This window comes from Thermobia domestica, chromosome 7 (genome assembly GCF_964235325.1).
Source record: "Thermobia domestica chromosome 7, izTheDome1.hap1.1, whole genome shotgun sequence".
In the NCBI taxonomy this organism is placed as follows: domain Eukaryota; kingdom Metazoa; phylum Arthropoda; class Insecta; order Zygentoma; family Lepismatidae; genus Thermobia; species Thermobia domestica.
Genome location: NC_137460.1, coordinates 290,735,809 through 290,759,180, shown reverse-complemented (window position 1 = coordinate 290,759,180; position 23,372 = coordinate 290,735,809). Strand labels below are relative to the sequence as shown.

The window sequence follows — 23,372 nt, the reverse complement described above, 5'->3', positions numbered from 1 at the left end:
AAACGATTTTCTCTCTTGAATCCTTAATAATATAGTAAAATACGTGTAACATTTACAAATTAACATGTAGTCAAACAATATAAGGAAACGAATGTTCCTTAAATACGCAGTATGGCAGTTAAAATTATTTTGTGTTATTTTTGCCTTGCTATCAACGAAGTTTGCAAAAACATATATAGATTGTGGCCCCGAGGATACACTACATGGTTATCTACTGTTAAAATCGAGACGATCTACCGTAATGTGTTCAAATTAATTGTCTCACAGCGAAACGAACCCAGGTCCTATGAAACGCACACTACTTTCAACATCGGTTGCTATGTGGGAACACGCTAGACATGACAGTCGATTTTGATTGGAGATTCATGACTAGAAATATATTATCTCAAATACGAGTACTCGGCTAATGGTCACGGATCTCCTCATGGAACTGTTTCCATAAACTTCCAAGTTTAAAAATGCCTTTATCTATCGTAAATTACCGTAAACAATAAAACAGTAAGATTAAATTTATTAAGTACATCTGTTACACAGTCTCAATTAGAAGACAGTCACTTCAGGTAGTTTTGAGAGAAGGGGCTGCTATTTTGTGATACTAAGTTAACAAATATTGTTTGCGGCTCGGATTGGATTATGTTGGTAAGCCTACTTTCTCGGTAACTGCTGGGAGGATCTCAACTTAATTATTGGTGGTAGAGCTCAGCCAAAAACTGGCTCAGTACATCAGCAGAAACTGTTCCGGAGCTTTGTGCGCCGAAAGTTTCTGAGCTCGGTTCACCAAGTATGTTTCCCTTGTTATAATTTATCAGTAAAGAAGCACTGTATTGTCATTTTAATAAAAATAAACTTTCCAGAATGTCCACGCTTATCCTTATATAAGATTTCAACTTATATTTACATATAGTATCTTCCATCTGTTCAATCTCTTCCTCTGTGGCATATGTATAAAATTCCACGGGACAATCTAGCATAAACACTGCAGAACTGTTAAAGCCTAATTTGAAATCAGTTTGGAAATATTTGGATTGGTGATGAATTTCGTTTGACTGTCAAGTCAAAATTGCCCCTTTATTTTTATTATCATTTATATCGTTTCGTAACACAAACGAAAACTTAAATGGCAATCCAGCTCAAACATGGCACAATCGTTTTCAAATCATTTTTAACACTTTGTAATATATTTTACGTATTGACGATTTTCAGTGGACGTTAAGCCATATCGGCATATAGCTTTTTATTCCCATTCACTCTTATGAATAAGAGAAATATGAAGTGTCAATAGCACAATCCAGCGAAACATAGATTAATTGACAAAGTAAAAGACAAATTTAGACCAAAGCATACACTATTTAATAAATAGTATCGTTGCAGTTTCAGTAAAGTACCTTTGCCTTCATCAGACACATCGATCAAAGCAAATACACTTTGCCGAAACTATAACGATATTATTTATTAAATAATATATGCTTTTGTGTAAATTTGTCTTTTACTTTAGACAAGAATTTCGGAAGCTAGAATGACTGATGCTCAGAATACTTGACTAACAGTAATTTGATATTTTTCAACTTCTTTTAAATGATTACGTTTTTCACTTGAGTATCAATTCAGCATTGCAGCTTTATTTCGTTTATTATGTACTCCGGTGGGTAGTACAAATGAAAATTTGAAAGACACAATCCAGCATAAATTATTAAGAATCGTTTAGTCTTAATTTCGGATTCGTGAGAACATGTCGAGTTCTGGCAATTTTTACTTGGCTGTCAAGCCTTCATTGCCCCTTTTCCTTGCTAATTATTTATTCAGTTTTACAGTACAAATGATTTTTTTAACGACGTAATCCAGCACAAACGATTAATAGTCGTTGAAATCTAATTTTATATTACTTTGGAATATTTAGAATGGTGGCCGTTTTCTCGACTACAAAGAACGCATTGCCAATTCTTCTTAGGTAATATTATGGTTAACAGCACAAACTCTATTTTAAGTGACATATTCTAGCACAAACGATTAACAGTCATTAAAGTCCAATTTGAAATTAGTTTGAAAACAGTTTCAAGAGTGGCGATTTTCACTAAACTATCAATCATGCATCGTCATTTTATTTTCGTTATTACTTAATCCAGTTCGGAGCACAAACGGTAATTTCAACTGAACAATCAACCACAAACGTAGCACAATATAGTTTTGAAACTTTTGAGACACATTTTACGTACTGGTGATATTTGCTTGATGTCAAGCCAGCATTCCCAGCTAATTTTCGGTTAGCGTTCAAACTATTAGAAAGGAAGATGAGAAATCCCAACAGCACAAACACAGCACAACTAATTAAACGTATTTTGAAATTGGTTTTGAAATATTTTGAAAGCCGATTCTCACTACTCTGTTAAGGTAGCATCGATCCTTGAATTTATATTACTATTTATGCCAGTTGATAGAACAACCGAAATTTTGAGTTGCACAATCCAATACAAACAATTGAGACCATTCTCGGCAATAATATCTAGGGTGACTACTTTGCCTGGACGCCTTTACGAATGCCCAAAGAGATGAACACCGTGGATTAGGTCCTAATCAAGTTTAGTCACACCACACATTTTAAAATTTACAAATATAATTCAACATTCCTCGTAGAAAGATATGTTTAAAGGGAACATATTTCTGCAGGTGCCAGAGTTAAATAGTAAGTAACACAGCTGCAGTTTGTGTTTACAAATGCAATTGCTAATGTAAAATAATTGCATGCTTTCTAATAATCAAATTAAGTGAGTGCAACGAGGATTGTAGCCAGCTCAAAAATGTAGGGGGAGCCGGTCCATTCATTTGCAAGCCTACCGAGGGAGCCCGGCCCTGCTAGCAAACCCGTTGATACAGGTGTGAGTGCATATGAAAGGTGCCTTATTGTATAGTATTTCCACCCGGTGCAATTTTTTGAACAATGTAGAAAAGATGCATTTTATTTTACAAGTGTAGCATTACTAGTGTGAAACTATTACGAGTTCTATAGAAACTCTTACCAGTACGAAAACCCATGCATTACCACAACTTTTGCTTACGCAAATCATCGCTCAAGTGCCTGCTCCCTAAGGACGCAGCCTCTCGCTACTGATTGGATCAAAAGTGTGAAGTTGGTCCCCAATTTTGAATTTCGACTCGAAAGTAAAATCAATAGTTTGTTTTTTCTTTGTTATTCATTGTGCTAAAGGCAAGTCAGGGCCGTGCCTTGTTTTGGGAGGCAACTGACCCCGAGGGAAGCTTCCCGCTGTTTGAGGGGGCGGGATTTTAAGCCAAAATTTTCTTACTCCATATAAAATACGAACACGAAATTATAAATGAAAGATCAAACAAGGTCATTACATCACATAAACAAAACAGACAGAAAAGGTGGGCCCGACCAATGAAACAAAAGTTAGTTGTGGACCCAATTGATTAAAAAATGTCTACTACTAGGGGCATTAGAAATTATATTTATTCGTGTAACTTTGAGATTTATCAATATTGTACCATTAATTAATTTGTCATGTATATGGAACGGGCTCAGGCCGTAACTAACCGCGCCGCAGACCTTGTCGTCAGAGTGAGTCCACAGGTTGCGGGGTGTAACATTTCTCCAAGAAAAAAAGAATATTAGTTTTTGGAAATTGTGAAACAGCCGGCCAATCATTTTTGCATGCAGTTGGAAACTATAAATCATGTTAGTAGGTCAATGTAACTTACTTCACTTGTTCATTGAAGTATAAGTCACGTCACCTGGGAATTGCGGTCGAAGTGAAAACTACCGATTTGCATCAGAACAGGAAAAAAGGTAACGAGCGATGGATCAAGAAAATTTAATGGTGCCTTGTTAAGTTAAACAGGGAATTGTGAAGTTAAATTCTTTGTTTGGAATTAACCTAATGATCCGTTCATTAAAGTAGTGTTGAAAAATCTCGCCTGAAATGTGATATTAAAGTGTTTGTGAGTGATTTTATGTAACATATTCAACAGAAACTGTAAGAATCTTTGAAATTTTAACCCTATTCTTTTGCCCTTTTTGGATCAATGACACTTTGTTTCCGGTGGATATGTTCCATCAAGTCGCACATAACTACCGTATTTTTTGTAATATTTAATTCAATTTTGAGATTATTAAGTATAAAACTTTGGCATTAGATTTGAATTTAGTACAAAGTGCTATTTTGATAGATTTGTTTAAAAGAAAATTTAGGGTGTTAAAATGTGAAATATTTCACGCTACTATCAGAAAATATTGAAAGAGGAAAATTACGTTTTCATGTTGTTATGCGATATTATCTATTACATTTTATCATTTATTACGTTTATTGATGAATAAATGTTAGTGTTATTGAAAAATATTCAATATTTCTTGAAAATTGTATTATTGCCCAAAACTCCGCATCAAAGGGAATGTATTTATATCCCTTTCAAAGATGGCAGCTTACCCGTTTCGGTGCACTGCTGCTACTTATAAAATTAAAATTACCTTTTTTTTCCTTTTCTCTGTATTAAACTTTGATGCGTCAAGGAATCTAATCCGTTGAATTTAGGGACTAGCAAACTGACTAAGATTGAAATTGTAAGCTGGGAGAAAATTCTTTATATTTAGTTTAGGCAGTTAATTGAAAATAAGATAATGAGCATTTATAATATGAACGGGTTTACGGGTTAGCCGCTTCTGCGCCTTATGTTCTCATAGCAGACCCTCCTCTTATTTCTTTCGATAAGGATGAGGATTGGGAGAGGGGTGAGATGCAGCAAGTTGGAACAAACAACTCGTATTCCACTCGCCCACCTGAACAGCCATGGCGGAATGAAGCAGTTGCGACCGCCTATAATCTGTAATTTGCAAACGCAATTTTCTCAAAGCGTATTTCGTTCTTTAGAAAAACAAATAAATGAATTATCAGAGATAGATGGAAAGAATGGGTTATTGGTTTGAAATTTCCTTTTAAAGCTTGGCATCTTAATTATTAAGGAAATAGCTCCTATTGAAGTCATTTTGGTATCAAGTCTACAAAAATATAGGAAACAAGTTTATCAGGAATTACAGAGTTTACTTACTGTTACTACAGGTTGGGAACGTACTTGCTATTCGTTTTCGGTTAACTTTGTGACTTCCATAGTAAATACTGAATTTATGAAATATTTTGTTATATAGAGTTATGCGGGAAGATGAAGATTTGTTAAATGTTATACAAGAGAAGTTAAGTACTTTGAATGTTCTAGAAATTTAGATGTATGAGGAGGAAATATGTAAAATGATTAGTAATTTGGTAACTCCGGAAATTAGAAATTTATTATTAATTTTGACCATTCAAAAATAATACACGAGTATTTGGACTTCGCTGAAAGTTTTGACATTAACAAAAAAATATAGTCAGGATTATAAAAAGTTTATAAGGAAGGACAATATATCTTATCCGAGATTTAAAGCCCTTCCTAGGAGTGTTAACTCTCGCCAAACTTCGGAGAATAGAACTTTTGCGCACAAAGAAAACTTTGAAAAAATCGAATTATGCTTTAGGATTTCATAGTACTTTAAGCTCTTCCAAGGAAGACGGTGGTGACGGAACTTTATTGCAGTTATCTGATAGCATTTGTCACCTATTGTATCCCTGTATACCGTCAAATGGAGAGACTTGCGACGATTTTTGAAAGTTTGTATGTGTCACGACACTTGCATGGTTGGAAATATTTGGTTTGGTACGACATTTTGGAGGTGTTTATCACGCTCTTCATTCAATGTATCGAAAAGATTTACATCGTTTTAATCATTATTTATTTTTAAATATAAATTGTCTCATGTCATCCCATGTAGTGAGGTGACATGAGACATAAGTAATTGCCCTTCCATGTCTCAAGTAATATTAACATCAGGGTAAGATGAGACTTAATTTTCGTTTTTAAAATTATATTTTAATAATACAAGGCAATATTGCAGGCAGAAAAATTAAGAGTGCAGCTTAAAATGCAACAAATAAAGATACACGTTCTAAGAAACATACTTGATAAACTGTTTGCTGAAAGAGAGGGCGTCAAGCCGATAGCGACAACGTCTCATAACTTTAACACGTGCCATTTTATACAAAATATCTTGCACATTAAATGATGGTGTATCTTCTGCCTGCGGATAAATGAAAACTCCCCTTTCTTGTGTGCTCTCCTTCAGAAAACTGGTTGTAATAGTTTCTCCGTCTATAGTACAAATTCTTCCGAAGAATTGTAAACGCCGACACCTTTCAGACTGAAATTGTTACATTTCTGAAATTACAGAATCTCCAATTTTAACATTCTCTTTCGTATCAGAAGCTGAAACATTTTCTTCCTTGCCATTAACGTGGTTAGGCCTACTATCGCTTTCCTGGCCTCTTCCATCTTCAACTGCCACCAAACTAACATCAACACCTATGTCATTGTAGTTCTTTCCCGTGTCATTGGTTTCTTTATCCATTGAGCACAAAGTAACACTAGCAGAATCAATATCAATGTCTTTTTAGTTCTCTGTTAATTTTATCTTCAAATCTGGCTGATTGCAGTGCATCTGAAAAGCATCAGACCAATTAGTTGAAGAAAGGCCGGCCTCTTTGGTTTTGTCTAGAATTCGCTTTGAAACCTGATTTCTGTCCAAAGGGAAAATGTCCGTAGCTCTAAATCCAGCCTGAAGGTTTTGACCAGAATTTGCTCCTAGTTACGTTAAAGTACTGTCCAGTAGGGAAGGAAAGAGGTCTTTGGTCAGATAATCTCGATGATTTTTCCCATGCAGAAAGAATCCCATGTCAAGTTCTCTTGAAAGGTCCCAAAAAAGCAATGACTAATAGTTAGCACAAACGCGTACTGTTCGCAAAAAGCAACACAAATTCTATTTTCTTTTTGATACACTGTTGAATCACAAGATCGGATAGATGTCTTGAAACATTCTCATCTATGAGTACTTGTCTATGGTTGAAGTTCAGCCTTTTGAAGTACGGGAGTTCAATAGTCATGAACCAGTCTTTAAACACATGCTGATCGAAGCAACCAAATTTTGTTCGATTATAGCATGATCCTGCCGGTCCATTCTGACACAATGATTCCCAAAGATGATCGGCTTTGTAGCACACATACGGCGGTAGTAGTGTGCCATCGACAGTACCAGCAATCATCACAGATATAGATGTCTTCGATGCATTTACAAATTGTTCAGGATGTTTGGCTCCCCGCTTTGTTAAAATTGAAGTTTCTCCGGGATCATCAACAAGGTTCGTTTCGTGGAAGTTAACAATATGTGAAGGTGGAACGCTTTTTAAAGTTTCTTCTAAGTTGTTAAAGCTTGAGCTGATTGTTTCCACTCTAACTACTGCTCCGGCACGAGTAATGTGTTGGGACAGTCGAGTGCCGACGAAGAAAAGACATTGTCCAATCCAATCCAGGCAAGTTATTGTTGAATCTTCTTTCTCTTCTTCCTGAACAGTCGAGATATGTCAAAATATACTTCAACTATCAAACGTAAATCTATTTTAGTGAATGGAAACCCCCATTCTGCAGCGCGGTTGATACAATCTACTAATTTTTATTTTTCGTCGACGATTAGAACAGATTAACCTCCTGGGGTTCCTGAGTATGTATTCCTTAGTCAACGGTGTAACGCATCCTTATTAACAACAAACTTGCTCGCAACAGTCCTTAGTGATTGCCCGGAGTCTCTTTTCGAGTCTCTGCTGCTTGTTGAATTGAGTTGCATCATAGTTGCGGTAGGATCTACTTCCCGCCTTTCTCTTATGCACTCTTGGTATGTTTCAAGTCACCACAGCAACATACCTTTCGTCAGAAAACGCTCTCTAGAATGCAAGATGTTACCAACAGAAGTACTTAAAAAGTTCAGGCTCTTCCAAAACTCGTAATAGTCAGACACAAGTCAACTAGATATTCAACAATAATATTTGAAGTGATGCACTCATGATACGTATAAATACGTCTCCTTACTCGATGTCTAGTAATTTGGCAGAGCGTCAAAATAAAAACAAAAAATAATATTAAAATGTTGTGTACAGGAAAATCAGACTCAATGAGCAAAATATATTTATCAGGTTCAATATACTTCGAATACTAGTAAGAATAATAAGAATCGGAAAGCACCTAGTGATTTTTTTTGTCTAAAACGTTAAAAACTTCGGATATAAATTGGAAATGAAATGAAATCTTTAAGTTTTACGTCCCACGTTATGCCTGTTAAAGGCTAAAGGAGACGGCGGATAAAATTTCGATATTACATTTAGGCATCCATGAAAGTTCACAAAAATAAAGAAGAATAAAGTAATATTTTAGTAGAAAATATTGAGAAAGCCTGGAAAACAAAAGACAAATTTATTCAAAAAAACGTAGAGATATAGATTTGCCATAGGTGAGAAAGTAGTTGAAAATTATGATGGCTTTAATTGAAAAGCGATTCCAACAGAAGCTAAGTAATCAGTTTTTTGGTCCGTACGAAATCATTAGTTACCCTACAATGAATACAGTTTGGTTACAGTTAGCAGCTGACAAAAATATTAAAATCAAAAGACAGGTTAGTTTTATTAAGAAATTTTATCTCAGCAATAAAAACACTAATAATAGTAATAATAATGACAACTGTAAATTGTGAAGAAGAAATGTAAAGGTTTTGGAATATTCCTAAATAAGAAAATTGTTATTATAGTTATATTAATAATTAATCATATAAATGTAATCCCTGTAGAGTTTGTTCTATATTGTGCTTGTTATTCAATTCTGTAGTTTCAGAATTGTATATGTTGTAACATGACTGTGATCGTCCCAGTAAACGCTGAGCTCTTCGTTCTGCAGAAAATTTCCAAAATTCTCAGGTGACAAATTCGAATGATGAGGTGGATAGGAGAAATGTATATGCAAAACAAACTTGTTACTTCTTATCTCTACTATAATGGATAGAAGCTTCTCAAGTGAATTCATCAAATGGGACATGGAGTTCCTGTTGACACCTTCTTGTGATAGACATTGTTGAATTTTGTGATGAGTCTGTTTCAATACTTTTGAATGCAGTGAATGGAGAAAAACAATATCTACATTTGTTCTTTTCGAAATATTCATAAACAGTTGATTCTGATTTAAAATACAGGGCGAGAGGAATTTTATATGTAACATTTCCCCGAAAAAATATTAGTTTTGAGACATTGTGAAACAGCTGATCAGTCACTTATGCAAGCAGTGGCAACTATTAATCAAGTTAGTAGGTCAATTTAACTTAGTTCTTCACTTGTTCATTAAAGTATTATTAACGCCACCAAAGAATTGTGGTCGAAGTGACAACTACCGATTTGCGTCAGAACAGTAAAAAAAAAAGGCAACGAACGACGTATCGAGAAAAAATTAATGGTGCTTTGTTAAGTTAAACAGGGAATTGTGTAACTAAATTGTTTGTTTGGAATTAACCTAATGATCCGTTTATTAAAATAGTGTTGAAAAATCTCGCCTGAAATGTGATATTAAAGTGTTTGTGAGTAATTTGATGTAACATATTCAACAGAAACTGTAAGAATCTTTGAAATTTTTAACCTATTCTTTTGCCCTTTTTGGATCAATGACACTTTGTTTCCGGTGGATATGTTCCATCAAGTCGCACATAACTACCGTATTTTTTGTAATATTTAATTCAATTTTGAGATTATTAAGTATAAAACTTTGGCATTAAATTTGAATTTAGTACAAATTGCTATTTTGATAGTCTTGTTGAAAAGAAAATGTAGGGCGTTAAAATGTGAAATTGTTCACACTACTATCAGAAAATATTGAAAGGGGAGAATTACGTTTTCATGCTGTTATGCTATATTACCTATTACATTTATGTGGTTGTTATAATTATCATTTATTACGTTTATTGATGAATAAATGTTAGTGTTATTCAAAAAATACTGAATATTTCTTGAAAATTGGATACTGGCTTAAAACTCCGCATCAAAGAGAATGCATTTCTAACCCTTTCAAAAATAGCAGTTTACCCGTTACGGTGCATCGCTGCTAAAGGGGGGGCATAAACGGTAAGAGAAAGATAGAAGGAGAGAACCCAAGAATTAGAAAACAACTTTTCTAGGGGGCTCAAATAAGCGTATTAATGCTTACCCCTCCAGAAAATATCTAAGTTTAATTTTAATCTAAGACAATTTTACACTGGCGCTCAATTTTAAATTTCGGTTCGAAACCGAAGCTAATCGTTTATTTTTTATTTGCTATTGTGTTGAAGAAAAATCGTGTTTCGAAAAATTTTAAGAGAGAATGACTAAAGTTGGGATGTAACTTACTTCAAACTGGTCTGTCAAATTTCAATTTCGATTCAAAATTCAAATCAATCGTTCATTATTTTTCTTTTGAAGAAAAAGTTGTTTCGAAAATTATATATACCATCACTGCTTTCCCGCCCCCGCACACACACTTTGAAATTTTTATACAAAACTGTGAAGATGGTTTTGAAGAAAAAAGGTCTTCGTTTCGAAAAACATAGAAAGATATTTAGAAAATATATAGTTAGGATGAGAAAAAATTACCATATATCCCCCAATCTACAAATTTTAATCGAATAAGAAGTTGAGTATGGCGGGCGGGTTGACTGCTGTATCGCCGGACCAGTTTTAGGAAATTTACCGGGTCAATTGGAGAATTTATTTTAGTTTGTGAGGAAAAATGAATGTAAGGCTAGTTTTAGATGGAAGCATTTATCGTACTAGCAAATGTGCTGCCAAAAATCTCCTATAATATCCTATGGAATCAGAAGTATATGGTTTCTTTTACACGGTAGCATTTTTATTAGCATCTTGTCGTGACATAGTATACAAATCACTGCAGAACGCAATTATGGCTGCGAAACTAAAAACAGATTTCAGTCGCTATTTTTTGAAAGCCCTTTGTCGCATATGATACAGAGGGCTTATTATGCTTATTATGATACAAAAGACTTTTAACTTTGTACGAATAAAGATCCTCCTCATACTTTTCAATTAGCATAATAATAGCATCCCTACTCCAACTCACTTTTCCTTACTATAATTCAATTTCCCACACAAAATAAAGAGCATGGATATTTGGTACAAAATCTTTGGCTTTCTTTAACACACCACGGTGCTGCAATCGGAGCAGAAATTCTGGGGAAAATGATACGAAATAGAGCAGGTTCTATTGATAAGAAATGTCCTAGGATATGCCATGGCATGGGAAATACTGTTTGCCACTTACGGTAGGATATCGATTATACGATTTTTGCTACGAAAAATGCTACGGTAAATGCTTTCGTCTAAAACTGGCCTAGGTCAGATAACGGGAATAGGTTTATTTATTTAGGTAATAGGAACGGGTTTATTTTCCTAACAAACCAATACATGTTGATAGTAAAGTAGTTTAGATTGATAGAGCTCCTGGGCCTTCAGAATTTCATGTCATGCCTCCAGTAGTAGTGGTCGACGTTCGCCCGAATGACTCATCCTCACTCTCTTTTATGACCAGGATTTTTGTGACGTCATAGGTCAAAGGTCAATGACCTAGGGGTACATAGGACCACCCCCTCTAAATTTTGGCAGGGGTACCATGGCCCACCCCCTAAATTTTGGAAGGGGTACATAGGACCACCCCCCTTCAATTTTGGAAATTACCAAATCTAAAAATTTGGTATGGTAGCCTAGGACCATAGTATGTACCTCTATCAGTATTGGGTGTCTATGTCGTTCCCTTTTATGGGTAAAAAATTGCCAAAAAGTCAAATTTCGGGGGTTTTTGACCTAATGTATCCCCTTTGATGAGGTGTGATTACCCTATATGGTTATATGGGCGTATACAGGGGTCCATTACCTTTCATAAGACATGAGTATATTAATGCACCCTTGAAAATTTGGGAGGGGTACCTTGGCCCACCACCTAAATTTTGGAAATTGTCCAATTTAAACATTGGGTATTATAGTACAGGACCCTAATATGTATCATGATAAATTTGGGTGGTCCACCTCGTCCCCTTTTAGGGGTACAAAATTGCCAAAAATATAAACGTAAGCAATACGTTATACCACGTGTTTGGTTCTCGGCCTAATTTATCTCCTTGGATGAGGTTCTATTACCTTATATAGTTATATGGGCGTATACAGGGGTCCATTCCCTTTCATAAGACATAGGTATATTAATGCACCCCTTGAAAAATTTGGAAGGGGTACCTTGGCCCACCCCTTAAATTTTGGAAATTGCCAAATCTAAAAATTGGGTGTGGTAGCCTAGGACCATAGTATGTACCTCTATCAGTATTGGGTGTCTATGTCGTTCCCTTTTATGTGTAAAAAATTGCCAAAAATTCAAATTTCGGAGGTTTTTGACCTAATTTATCCCCTTTGATGAGGTGTTATTACCCTATATGGTTATATGGGCGTATACAGGGGTCCATTAGCTTTCATAACATATGGGTATATTAATGCACCTTTTGAAAAATTTGGGAGGGGTACCTTGGCCCACCCCTTAAATTTTGGAAATTGCCCAATTTCAACATTTGGTATTATAGTACAGGACCCTAATATGTATCATGATAAATTTGGATGGTCCACCTCGTTCCCTTCCAGGGGTACAAAATTGCCAAAAATATAAACGTAAGCAATACGTAGTACCACGTGTTTGGTTTAGACCTAAGTTATCCCCTTGGATGAGGTCCTATTACCTTATATGGTTATATGGGCGTATACAGGGTTCCATTCCCTTTCATAAGATATGGGTATATTGGTGCACCCCGGGAGGGGTACCTTAGCCCACCCTTAAATTTTGAAAATTGCTCAATTTCAACATTTGGTATTATAGTACTGGACCCTAACATGTATTATGATAAATTTGGGTGGTCCACCTCGTTCCCTTTTAGGGGTACAAAATTGCCAAAATATAAACGTAAGCAATACGTTATACCACGTGTTTGGTTTTTTGACCTAATTTATCTCCTTGGATGAGGTCCTATTACCTTATATGGTTATATGGTTATGTATAGGGGTTTATTTCCTTTCATAAGACATAGGTACATTTGTGCACCCCGGGAGGGGTACCTTGGCCCACCCCCTTTAATTTTGGAAATTGTCCCTTTTATATGTTTGGTATTATAGTATAGGACCCTAATATAAATTACTATAAATTTTGGTGGTTCACCTCGTTTCGTTTCAATCATAGGAACGGGTTTATTTTCCTAACAAACCAATACATGTTGATAGTAAAGTAGTTTAGATTGATAGAGCTCCTGGGCCTTCAGAAGTTCATGTCATGCCTCCAGTAGTAGTGGTCGACGTTCGCCCGAATGACTCATCCTCACTCTCTTTTATGACCAGGATTTTTGTGACGTCATAGGTCAAAGGTCAATGACCTAGGGGTACATAGGACCACCCCCTCTAAATTTTGGCAGGGGTACCATGGCCCACCCCCTAAATTTTGGAAGGGGTACATAGGACCACCCCCCTTCAATTTTGGAAATTACCAAATCTAAAAATTTGGTATGGTAGCCTAGGACCATAGTATGTACCTCTATCAGTATTGGGTGTCTATGTCGTTCCCTTTTATGGGTAAAAAATTGCCAAAAAGTCAAATTTCGGGGGTTTTTGACCTAATGTATCCCCTTTGATGAGGTGTGATTACCCTATATGGTTATATGGGCGTATACAGGGGTCCATTACCTTTCATAAGACATGAGTATATTAATGCACCCCTTGAAAATTTGGGAGGGGTACCTTGGCCCACCACCTAAATTTTGGAAATTGCCCAATTTAAACATTGGGTATTATAGTACAGGACCCTAATATGTATCATGATAAATTTGGGTGGTCCACCTCGTCCCCTTTTAGGGGTACAAAATTGCCAAAAATATAAACGTAAGCAATACGTTATACCACGTGTTTGGTTCTCGGCCTAATTTATCTCCTTGGATGAGGTCCTATTACCTTATATAGTTATATGGGCGTATAGTTATTTGGCAATTTCGTACCCATGAAACGAAACGAGGTGAACCACCAAAATTTATAGTAATTTATATTAGGGTCCTATACTATAATACCAAACATATAAAAGGGACAATTTCCAAAATTAAAGGGGTGGGCCAAGGTACCCCTCCCGGGGTGCACAAATGTACCTATGTCTTATGAAAGGAAATAAACCCCTATACATAACCATATAACCATATAAGGTAATAGGACCTCATCCAAGGAGATAAATTAGGTCAAAAAACCAAACACGTGGTATAACGTATTGCTTACGTTTATATTTTGGCAATTTTGTACCCCTAAAAGGGAACGAGGTGGACCACCCAAATTTATCATAATACATGTTAGGGTCCAGTACTATAATACCAAATGTTGAAATTGAGCAATTTTCAAAATTTAAGGGTGGGCTAAGGTACCCCTCCCAAATTTTTCAAAAGGTGCATTAATATACCCATATGTTATGAAAGCTAATGGACCCCTGTATACGCCCATATAACCATATAGGGTAATAACACCTCATCAAAGGGGATAAATTAGGTCAAAAACCTCCGAAATTTGAATTTTTGGCAATTTTTTACACATAAAAGGGAACGACATAGACACCCAATACTGATAGAGGTACATACTATGGTCCTAGGCTACCACACCCAATTTTTAGATTTGGCAATTTCCAAAATTTAAGGGGTGGGCCAAGGTACCCCTTCCAAATTTTTCAAGGGGTGCATTAATATACCTATGTCTTATGAAAGGGAATGGACCCCTGTATACGCCCATATAACTATATAAGGTAATAGGACCTCATCCAAGGAGATAAATTAGGCCGAGAACCAAACACGTGGTATAACGTATTGCTTACGTTTATATTTTTGGCAATTTTGTACCCCTAAAAGGGGACGAGGTGGACCACCCAAATTTATCATGATACATATTAGGGTCCTGTACTATAATACCCAATGTTTAAATTGGGCAATTTCCAAAATTTAGGTGGTGGGCCAAGGTACCCCTCCCAAATTTTCAAGGGGTGCATTAATATACTCATGTCTTATGAAAGGTAATGGACCCCTGTATACGCCCATATAACCATATAGGGTAATCACACCTCATCAAAGGGGATACATTAGGTCAAAAACCCCCGAAATTTGACTTTTTGGCAATTTTTTACCCATAAAAGGGAACGACATAGACACCCAATACTGATAGAGGTACATACTATGGTCCTAGGCTACCATACCAAATTTTTAGATTTGGTAATTTCCAAAATTGAAGGGGGGTGGTCCTATGTACCCCTTCCAAAATTTAGGGGGTGGGCCATGGTACCCCTGCCAAAATTTAGAGGGGGTGGTCCTATGTACCCCTAGGTCATTGACCTTTGACCTATGACGTCACAAAAATCCTGGTCATAAAAGAGAGTGAGGATGAGTCATTCGGGCGAACGTCGACCACTACTACTCCTCCCCCCGTTAAGAAATCCTGTCTAAAAGAACCAATATATGTTCAAGTAAAATAGTTTAGAATGGACGAGCCCCTCGTGTGGTAAACACAGTATTTCATGTCACGGATCCTCCCTTCACGAAATCCCGGCTACGTGCCTGACTTATATTATGGATCCGTATAGTAAAACTACACGCATAATAATGCCTGTGTGAAATTGGTCCTAAAAAGTTCGGGCTACACGAGATCTTTATTGGGCCAGAAAGTACTTCATTTGGGCTGTTTGGACTAGCAACTTTTACTGTTTGGGCTACTCTGGAAACAAAGCTACAGCCTCACAAAGCTTGTGGGGCCAACTTCATGTTAGACCCCCAAGTGCTTGAGCCAGTCGAGATTTTTATTGGGCTGGGTAGTACTTTGGTTGGGCTGATTGGGTCAGCAACTTTTAGCGTTTGGGCTATGATAGTTTCCGAAATATGGGCTATTAAACTCTTTGAAAAGTGATTTTCCTGCTTTTTTTGTCGGGGTCAACTTCACTAATATGATATTTCTGACAAATGCGTTTACTAGAATTGGCAGTACTTTGAGTCGACTAGCAGTTTAGGAAGTTTCAAAATTTGGGCTGCATTTGATACAGAATTAGAGCTTCACACAGTTTGGTGGGCCAACTTGACATTAGCCCCCAAGTGATTGGGCCAGAGGAAATTTTTATTGGGCTGAATAGTACTTAGTTTGGGCTGATTGGGTCAGCAACTTTAGCGTTTGGGCTATTATAGTTTCTGAAATATGGGCTATTACGCTCTTTGAAAACTGATTTTCCTGCTTCTTTTTTCTGGGCCAATTTCACTAATATGACATTTCTGACAAATATGTTTCCGAAATGGAGTGGGTCGTGGGCCAACAGCATGTGATCCACCGTGACCCACTGCGACTCACCACCCACCATGACCCACTGTGGCCCACCACCCACTGCGATCCACCACCCACCATGACCCACTGCGACCCACCGACTCAGTATGATCTACCGACTCACTGCGACCCACCAATTCAGTATGATCTACCGACCCACTCTGCTCACTGCATTGTAGACAGTATCTTCTGAAGACTGGTAAATTTGTCTTCGTTTTACTTTCAAGACCTTCATTTCCCTTCCTTTTCTATTTGTTTCTGTCTACTTACCTGAGATAAGTATATCTAACTATGTTTAAAATTAACTTCAAGCACTTTTGGATTTTGATCATCTTAATAGTAATAATAGCAGTAGGATTTATACTACTACTTGGCTTTCGAGACCTGTGAATGTTTAGAGCTAACTACTAAAAAAAATACGTTTTTGAATCATTGTAATACATAAATTATTATATAAAAAATTGAATGTAACTATGTGTGCCTGATCATCACGATCAAATTGCAAAGTCAAATGAAATTACTTTTGGTACATAGTTAGGCCTTAATCCAAATTGGGATGTTATATTGCTTTCATTATAATGCATAATATAATAAGGAGGTAGTGAGGATCCGAATTTTTTAGAAAAAAAATAGTATCTCGCAAGCCGTTAAATGTACGGAGCTGAAATTCAGTGTATTAACTCTTTATTGAAAATAAACAGAATGTGTCCTAGCATTTTTTAAAATTCTCCTTTATGGGGTGGGGGCACTTTTTATATATGGAAAATTGGTAGTGAATTGGTTTGTAAAAATGATCGAAAACGATCGATGTTATTTAAGAAAAAAAATCAGAAACAAAAGGGGGTGCTTGGCTTCATATATCCATTGCTTTCTACTATAATAATTCTTGAAGCTTATGTTTATTACGGGAGCGCTTACAGCACAGGGGAAACAAATCATAAAGTTGTGAGAAAAATAGACAAATTTTTTCTCTAAGCTTAGTTTCACGAAAATTTTAAGTTTGGATTGTACGGATAATTATATAAAAAATTTTACACTTTTTTCCCCTTTACATCAGTCTACTTACCTTGATTTGGAACTTTCAAATTTCATCCTTTTTTCCACTGAAAACTATCGATAATTCAATAAGGAAATAATTATACTATGACAATTTAATTGAAATTCATCGTAATTTTGCACATGGCAAACATCAGTGTGGTAATTGAAGGGGAAGGAGGGAAATTCCCATTCACCTCTGATCACTTTTCAGGAACCTCGTTCCCTTTCGCTTTCTAGACGCGGGAGGGAACTTGGTAATGACATCAAACCTTCATGTGTAATTACAAAAATTAAATTTATAAACAAATAAGAAATCATCAGTTTCACAGGCTTTAATTGATAATTCATTCACAAGATTCCCTATCGAAGACGTGGTAGATGAAGTTTCTGTTCTCCATGAGTCGACATTGCCAACTGACATGGTCGATATGGAAAAGATGTTGTAGGGTGATAGAGATATGATATTTCTTGCTGAGTATTTCAAAACTGACCGAGAAAAGTCATTATCAGACTTAAGTCTAACAAGCAGATTGTTGATGAGAAGTTGCAGAAATCGAGTAGAAGCATGGGCGCCCGCAGGATATTTTCCAAGAGGGGGCAAGACACACACACAATTGTTAGAATTAAACCCAACCAAACAATACTCCATTGCTATCAGCACCACGTCAGCAAAAGAAACAACAAAGGGCGAAATTATCTTTTCAACTCAACTGACGGATACCATCATTCAAAATACCTAGCATTGCATGCAGCATCAGGCTGAATATAATTATTACTGAAAAAAATATGAAACATCACAGGGGGGAGAGAAGTAGATTAAAATCTTGGGGATGTGTTTGACTAAATTTTGTTACTCTAATCATTTAGTGAACATTGATTTTAAAAGTATACTATTGTCACCAGAAAAGCCTAAAAATGTTAACCTTTTTCGAAAATCCAGGGAGGGGCAATTGCCCCGTCTTGTCCCCCTCTGTGGGCGCCCATGGGTAGAAGTATTATCAATTTCCACGACAGAGTGCAAACGGGGATTTCCCCTTATGAACTTATGAATTTGCAGATGACTGATATTAGAAATAGACTAAGTGCTCAAGCATTTCTAACTTGTTGTTCATCAATGTTAATGGCCCACTGGTAGACAAGCTCGAAATAGACGAGCTAGTTATTTCTTGGCTGAAGGTTGGACATTATTCCGCTGCGAATAATTTACCACGAAAAAGTTACTAACAGGAAATAAAAGCGATTTCAGATTTGTTTTAAGGTGGAAAATTACGAGTTATGGAAATTTTATACTTGTATTACTAATGGTTTATTTGTGTTATTCAACTTTGTACCTAATTTTTAGTAAGCGTCTTCTTTGCTTTAGGTAAACTACTTTGAATAAATATCCGTAATAATCAGTGATGTAATGCTAATTTTTTAGGTGGGTATACGCTCCATACATTCTTTGTTACACATACACACAAATATGAAATATATATATGGGTTTGAAAGTGGACAGGAAAACATACAAAACAAGTTTATTACACCGAAGTCGAAAGTGGCGTCCTTTCCAAGTTGTGAGCGCGGAGTTATTGAAAATGTTTAGGAAATTACGTATGATTTCATTAAACTTCCCAATTCAATCCATCTGTGAGACCTTGACTTAATTTCTGAAATTCTGTATCTGCTGATGCCGTTCACACAAATGTAAATTCCAATAATAATAATAATAATAATAATAATAATAATAATAATAATAATAATAATAATAATAATAATAATATCAAATCGGTGAAGAAGGTGTGAAAAAACCTTTGCAGATCAGCTATCCTGAGAGAGGTTTTTCTTCATTCACACCAAGCAAATGTCGGAATGGTACCGAGCTTGTAGGCCCCAAGTTATCTCCTTTCCAATTCCTTTAAAGAAGAATGTTATTCCTCTGACCTCTTCGTCATCAAGCCGGAGATGCCATAAAATTATTGCAATGTCCTTTTTATATGCAATACGTGTTGAGAATATTTTTTGACATTGTAAATAATGAATTGAAATTAATATTTGTAATGCATTTATAATATATATACAAGTTGTAGAGAATGTTTGTACTTACATTTATTTTATTTTTTACTTTACCGTATTTCGTATTTTGTATGTTTTATCTTTTCTCTTTCTGTCTTTGAAGCTTGCTTGTTTTCCTTTCCTGCCTATTTTCCTATAGAATGATGGTATTGTATTAAAAATATTATGCTAATAAGGCAATTGTAGGATTGTGATTCTGTATACCTTTTAGAAATAAATAAATAAATTTAGTAAGTCACCTATCAGCCAGGTGAAGGTATTGACATCCGACGTTGCGAATGCAGTCATTCCATTCATCTTCAGGGATTGTGATGAAGAGACTGGAGTTGAGTCAAGTGAAGTCTGTTTTCCCTTCGAAAGGGGGTGGGACGTCTTTATAGGGATGCTCACGAGACGAGTCGAAACAGGATTTTCCTGACAAAATTCGAGTAGAGACACGGCTCTTTCAATAGAGAAACATACACTTTTCGAGTCGAGACATCACTTTCATAGCACATTTTCGAGACGAGACAGCCACAAATCTTGTCTCGTTCGCATCTCTAGACATCTAGCCTTTAAACTGCTACTTTGTCCAATGTGTATATTTTCTGTTGATGTGTTTATTGCGGACAGAATGTTCTGGGAGTTAGGGTATATTATACAAGGATTTTATATTACGGGCAGGCTTAATCATATATCATATCATCAGGTAGTTCTGAATCACATTCTTTAAGATCATCCAGATTGAACGCTCATACACACGATGAACAGGCAAAGCCTACAACATGGAATTCAATTGAAAAACTTTACTATTATTATTATTATTATTAATGTTTTGCGAGGTTGATTATAGTTTCGATTATTGTTCCCGAGCTTTCTGTGATCTTTGCTTCATCGAAATTCTCCTTGTAGAAATTTGATTCTACTAATCTGTTCACGAAGTTTTAGTTAAGGTGTCTTATGAAGTTTTCTAGTTCTGTAATGTTGCATATACGATACGCTTCCTCTATTTCTGTATCTTCTCTGGTCATTCCGACCCAGAATCTTTCTGTGCGTTGTTGTTGTTGTATACCCTAAAGTTTAAAGATTGATGAGCCATATGTTAAGTTTGCTCCTATTACTTCCTTGTATATCCTGCTACTTATGTTGGCTGAAAAATTTTTGTTGATATTGATATAATATCAACAAACAATATTGATTTTTTTAAAGACAACCTCCGTGGTTCTTCTTAGGGTATTTATTATTCCCTATGGTTCGTCTTTGTGCAGTAGCATGAGAGTGCTACTCACCAATGTTAGGATGTTGTCCTGTAATATTTGTAATTCAGTTGTAATCTGTTCGAATAGGTCATTCAGCAGACTAGGTTTGAGTAATTCATCATCTTTAGGCTTATCACTACTGTGGTTCCTGTGTTCTTCACAGTTTCCTTGTGGCTGTTTGTCGGAGTTGTTGATTTTCACATAGTCATTTGTGTGCCATTGTGCATATGCTTTTGCTTGGAAGCCGTCTAGAAATCTTCTCTTGTCCGTCTTGTTTCCAAAGATTATTTTCACTCCATTATTGCGGTTTAGTTGATATATTGTCACTTTTCTGTTGGGAAGTCATTGTGTAATCACTCTTTTCAAGACCAGTGGCCCTATCTTCTGTGTTTGCGTAAACAACGGCCACTGAAGAACGTTTTATTTTTCTTTCTGACCAATATTGTCTGTTGATTGTTGAGTTTCCTTTTGATTATGATGTGTAGTTGTTTCCCTAGATAGCACTTCCTTTCTCTCTATAGCATGGTTTTCTTTTCCTTTCTCTCTGTCTTCTTCCTGTTCATCTTTACATTTCCCCTTTTCTTGCATCTTGTCTTGGTTATGCGATCTTCGTGAGAGTGGCTTTATGGGCATATCTGTGTACCAGCAGTTATTCTCAGCCATTTTTGAGCATTTCTTCGTCTACTAGTAAGTAAGCAGTTGTTTCGATCCTGTAGTGTAAGTGATTTCGCGGCATCAGAATAGCTACAGATGGAGTTAGGTTAGCTGGAGAGAAGGTAACTTCTGGGGGCAAGTCTTCTTCAGAAGGTGGCTCCCTTGCAGGAATGTTTTGCACTGACTTCTCTGGCGATAGCTGGAAAGGTTTCCTTTGCTTTCCTCTATTTGTTGGTTGGTATTCTACAAGTAACATCTCTTGTCTGTTTTTGCTTAGAAAGCTTCTACTCCTTGTGTTCTGTGGCGTTTCCATATTTCTTTTTTTTTTTAATTCCTGTGTGAACCTAAAAAGGGCCCTTAACACTGTCGCTCTGCTTCCAGTAATTTACAAAATGAGTAGATATTTGTTTTCTTGGTGTAACCAGCCCCTTGGTATAAGACCGCAAGGTATCCAGAGCTACGATGTTGTAGGTGTGTGTACGTATAACTAGAGTGTCGTCCTGTTGGGATAAACTTCGAGTACTTGGTCTCCGACTGTTGGCAAGGTCCGTACATGCAAGAGTGCCTACTGTAAGTTCGGTCACTCAGGAGAGACAGGGGAGCAAATAGTTAAACCTCTCCGTTCGGTTTGTTTGTCAATATTGTTCAGAAGGGAAATCTCGCTTGTAAGATGTCTCCAATAAGAGCCGGATGATACTACTGTTACAAGAGCCGCACGATCCCTTAGCCTTATCTTGGTCAATGGTATCAATCAATTTTCTTTGAGATTTAACAGCCTTATGCAGACATAGTGCGGTCACTTATCCTGCTTCCATAGACTTGCACTGCTCCTGTACGCTGTAGACGATAATTCTTGCGCGGTCGCGTGGACTACAGCTTGCCCTCTCGGTCCGTGGAGCACTTGCATTATGATGACACCGGAGATTTGGGCATGTAGATATGGTGACTGTTTAGGGCCGGAGCTATGAATGGGACTTTCGGTTGTCAGAGAAATGCTGGCTTCTGGTTGGCTGAGAGATGGTAGTTCCTTATTGTCTATTCTTGTGGCTACGACAAATGGCTTTGTTGATTTTTTTTTATTTTTTGTTCCTGAAAAGGGGGGACCAGATAGGGCTGAGTTGAAACCCATTGTCTATTGAGATTTGAGATAGCAATGGCTTTCTTTATTATTTTGTTCGAAAAATTGCTGCACTTGACTACTATGGTGGTATATGTAAAATCAATTTGTGTTTTTTCCATCGTTGTTCAATTGTATGTCCAGTTTATCCTAAGTATGATCTGCCATATTGACATGATATACGATATACATAAGAGTGCGCAAGTGAAAGTCGTCTTCCACTGATTGAGTAATCATCTGATGTTGGTTGGAGGTTTATGAATAACTCTTATACCATGTCTGACAAGGCAAGAATACTGGTGAGTTTGCCAGAGGTGCGGCCTTTGGGTGGGGATTCCGTTTGATATATCTTTTCGTTGAATTTCAGAGGTAATATGGTAGTAGAGATATAATCCTCACTCTTAACTTTTTTGATCATTTTGTGTTGGGAAGTAACGGCCCTTTTTATGACCATGTTCATATATGTAAAACTGTAGCCATCCTTTTGTAGTGTCGAAGGAAGATGGTTGAATTCCTCATGTAACCTTTCTGGTCATTTACAAAGACTGCTCTCTAGATCAAGGTGTTTAGCACTGTAAGACGTTGTGACTTGTGATGGAAGCTGCTTGCGTTGAGATTAAGATTCGTATGTATCGTCTTCCTATGTACGTTATATGAAATAAATAAATAAATAAATATATTTACGTATTTCTCTGAAGTAGTAGCTGGCAAATTAACATGTTCTTTGGATTTTTCTTCACTATTTCTCGATGTTTTTTACATTTTCATCAACAGAATTTACAATGGTATTATCTCTTTTCCTTTTTAACCAATTTTCTAGGACCTTTTTGAACATCTCGCAAATTGCGAAACAACTCTTAATTCGTCAACAACCCACAAACAAAGTTTAAACACTACTAAGGAAATATTTTCAAAGTGACGGTTGTACTGAAATGGTCAAAGATTGCTGTTACATGCTCATAC

General features: G+C 36.4%; 1 protein-coding gene across 6 annotated transcripts in view; it reads left to right on the top strand.

Annotated features, from left to right (window-relative positions):
- Positions 1-23,372, top strand: part of LOC145691033 (uncharacterized) — a 104,633-nt gene that overhangs the window by 38,806 nt on the left and 42,455 nt on the right. Inside the window, exon 4 of one of the 6 annotated variants that reach the window (XM_081766621.1) lies at positions 8,755-10,367. The exons of 4 other annotated variants lie outside the window; for them this stretch is intronic. In XM_081766621.1, coding sequence (XP_081622747.1) covers positions 8,755-8,776 — 22 coding nt within the window. In that variant the 3' untranslated portion in view covers positions 8,777-10,367. Of the gene's footprint in view, positions 1-8,748; positions 10,368-23,372 lie in introns of those variants that run through there. One more of the 6 variants, XM_081766620.1, reaches the window with a different exon arrangement.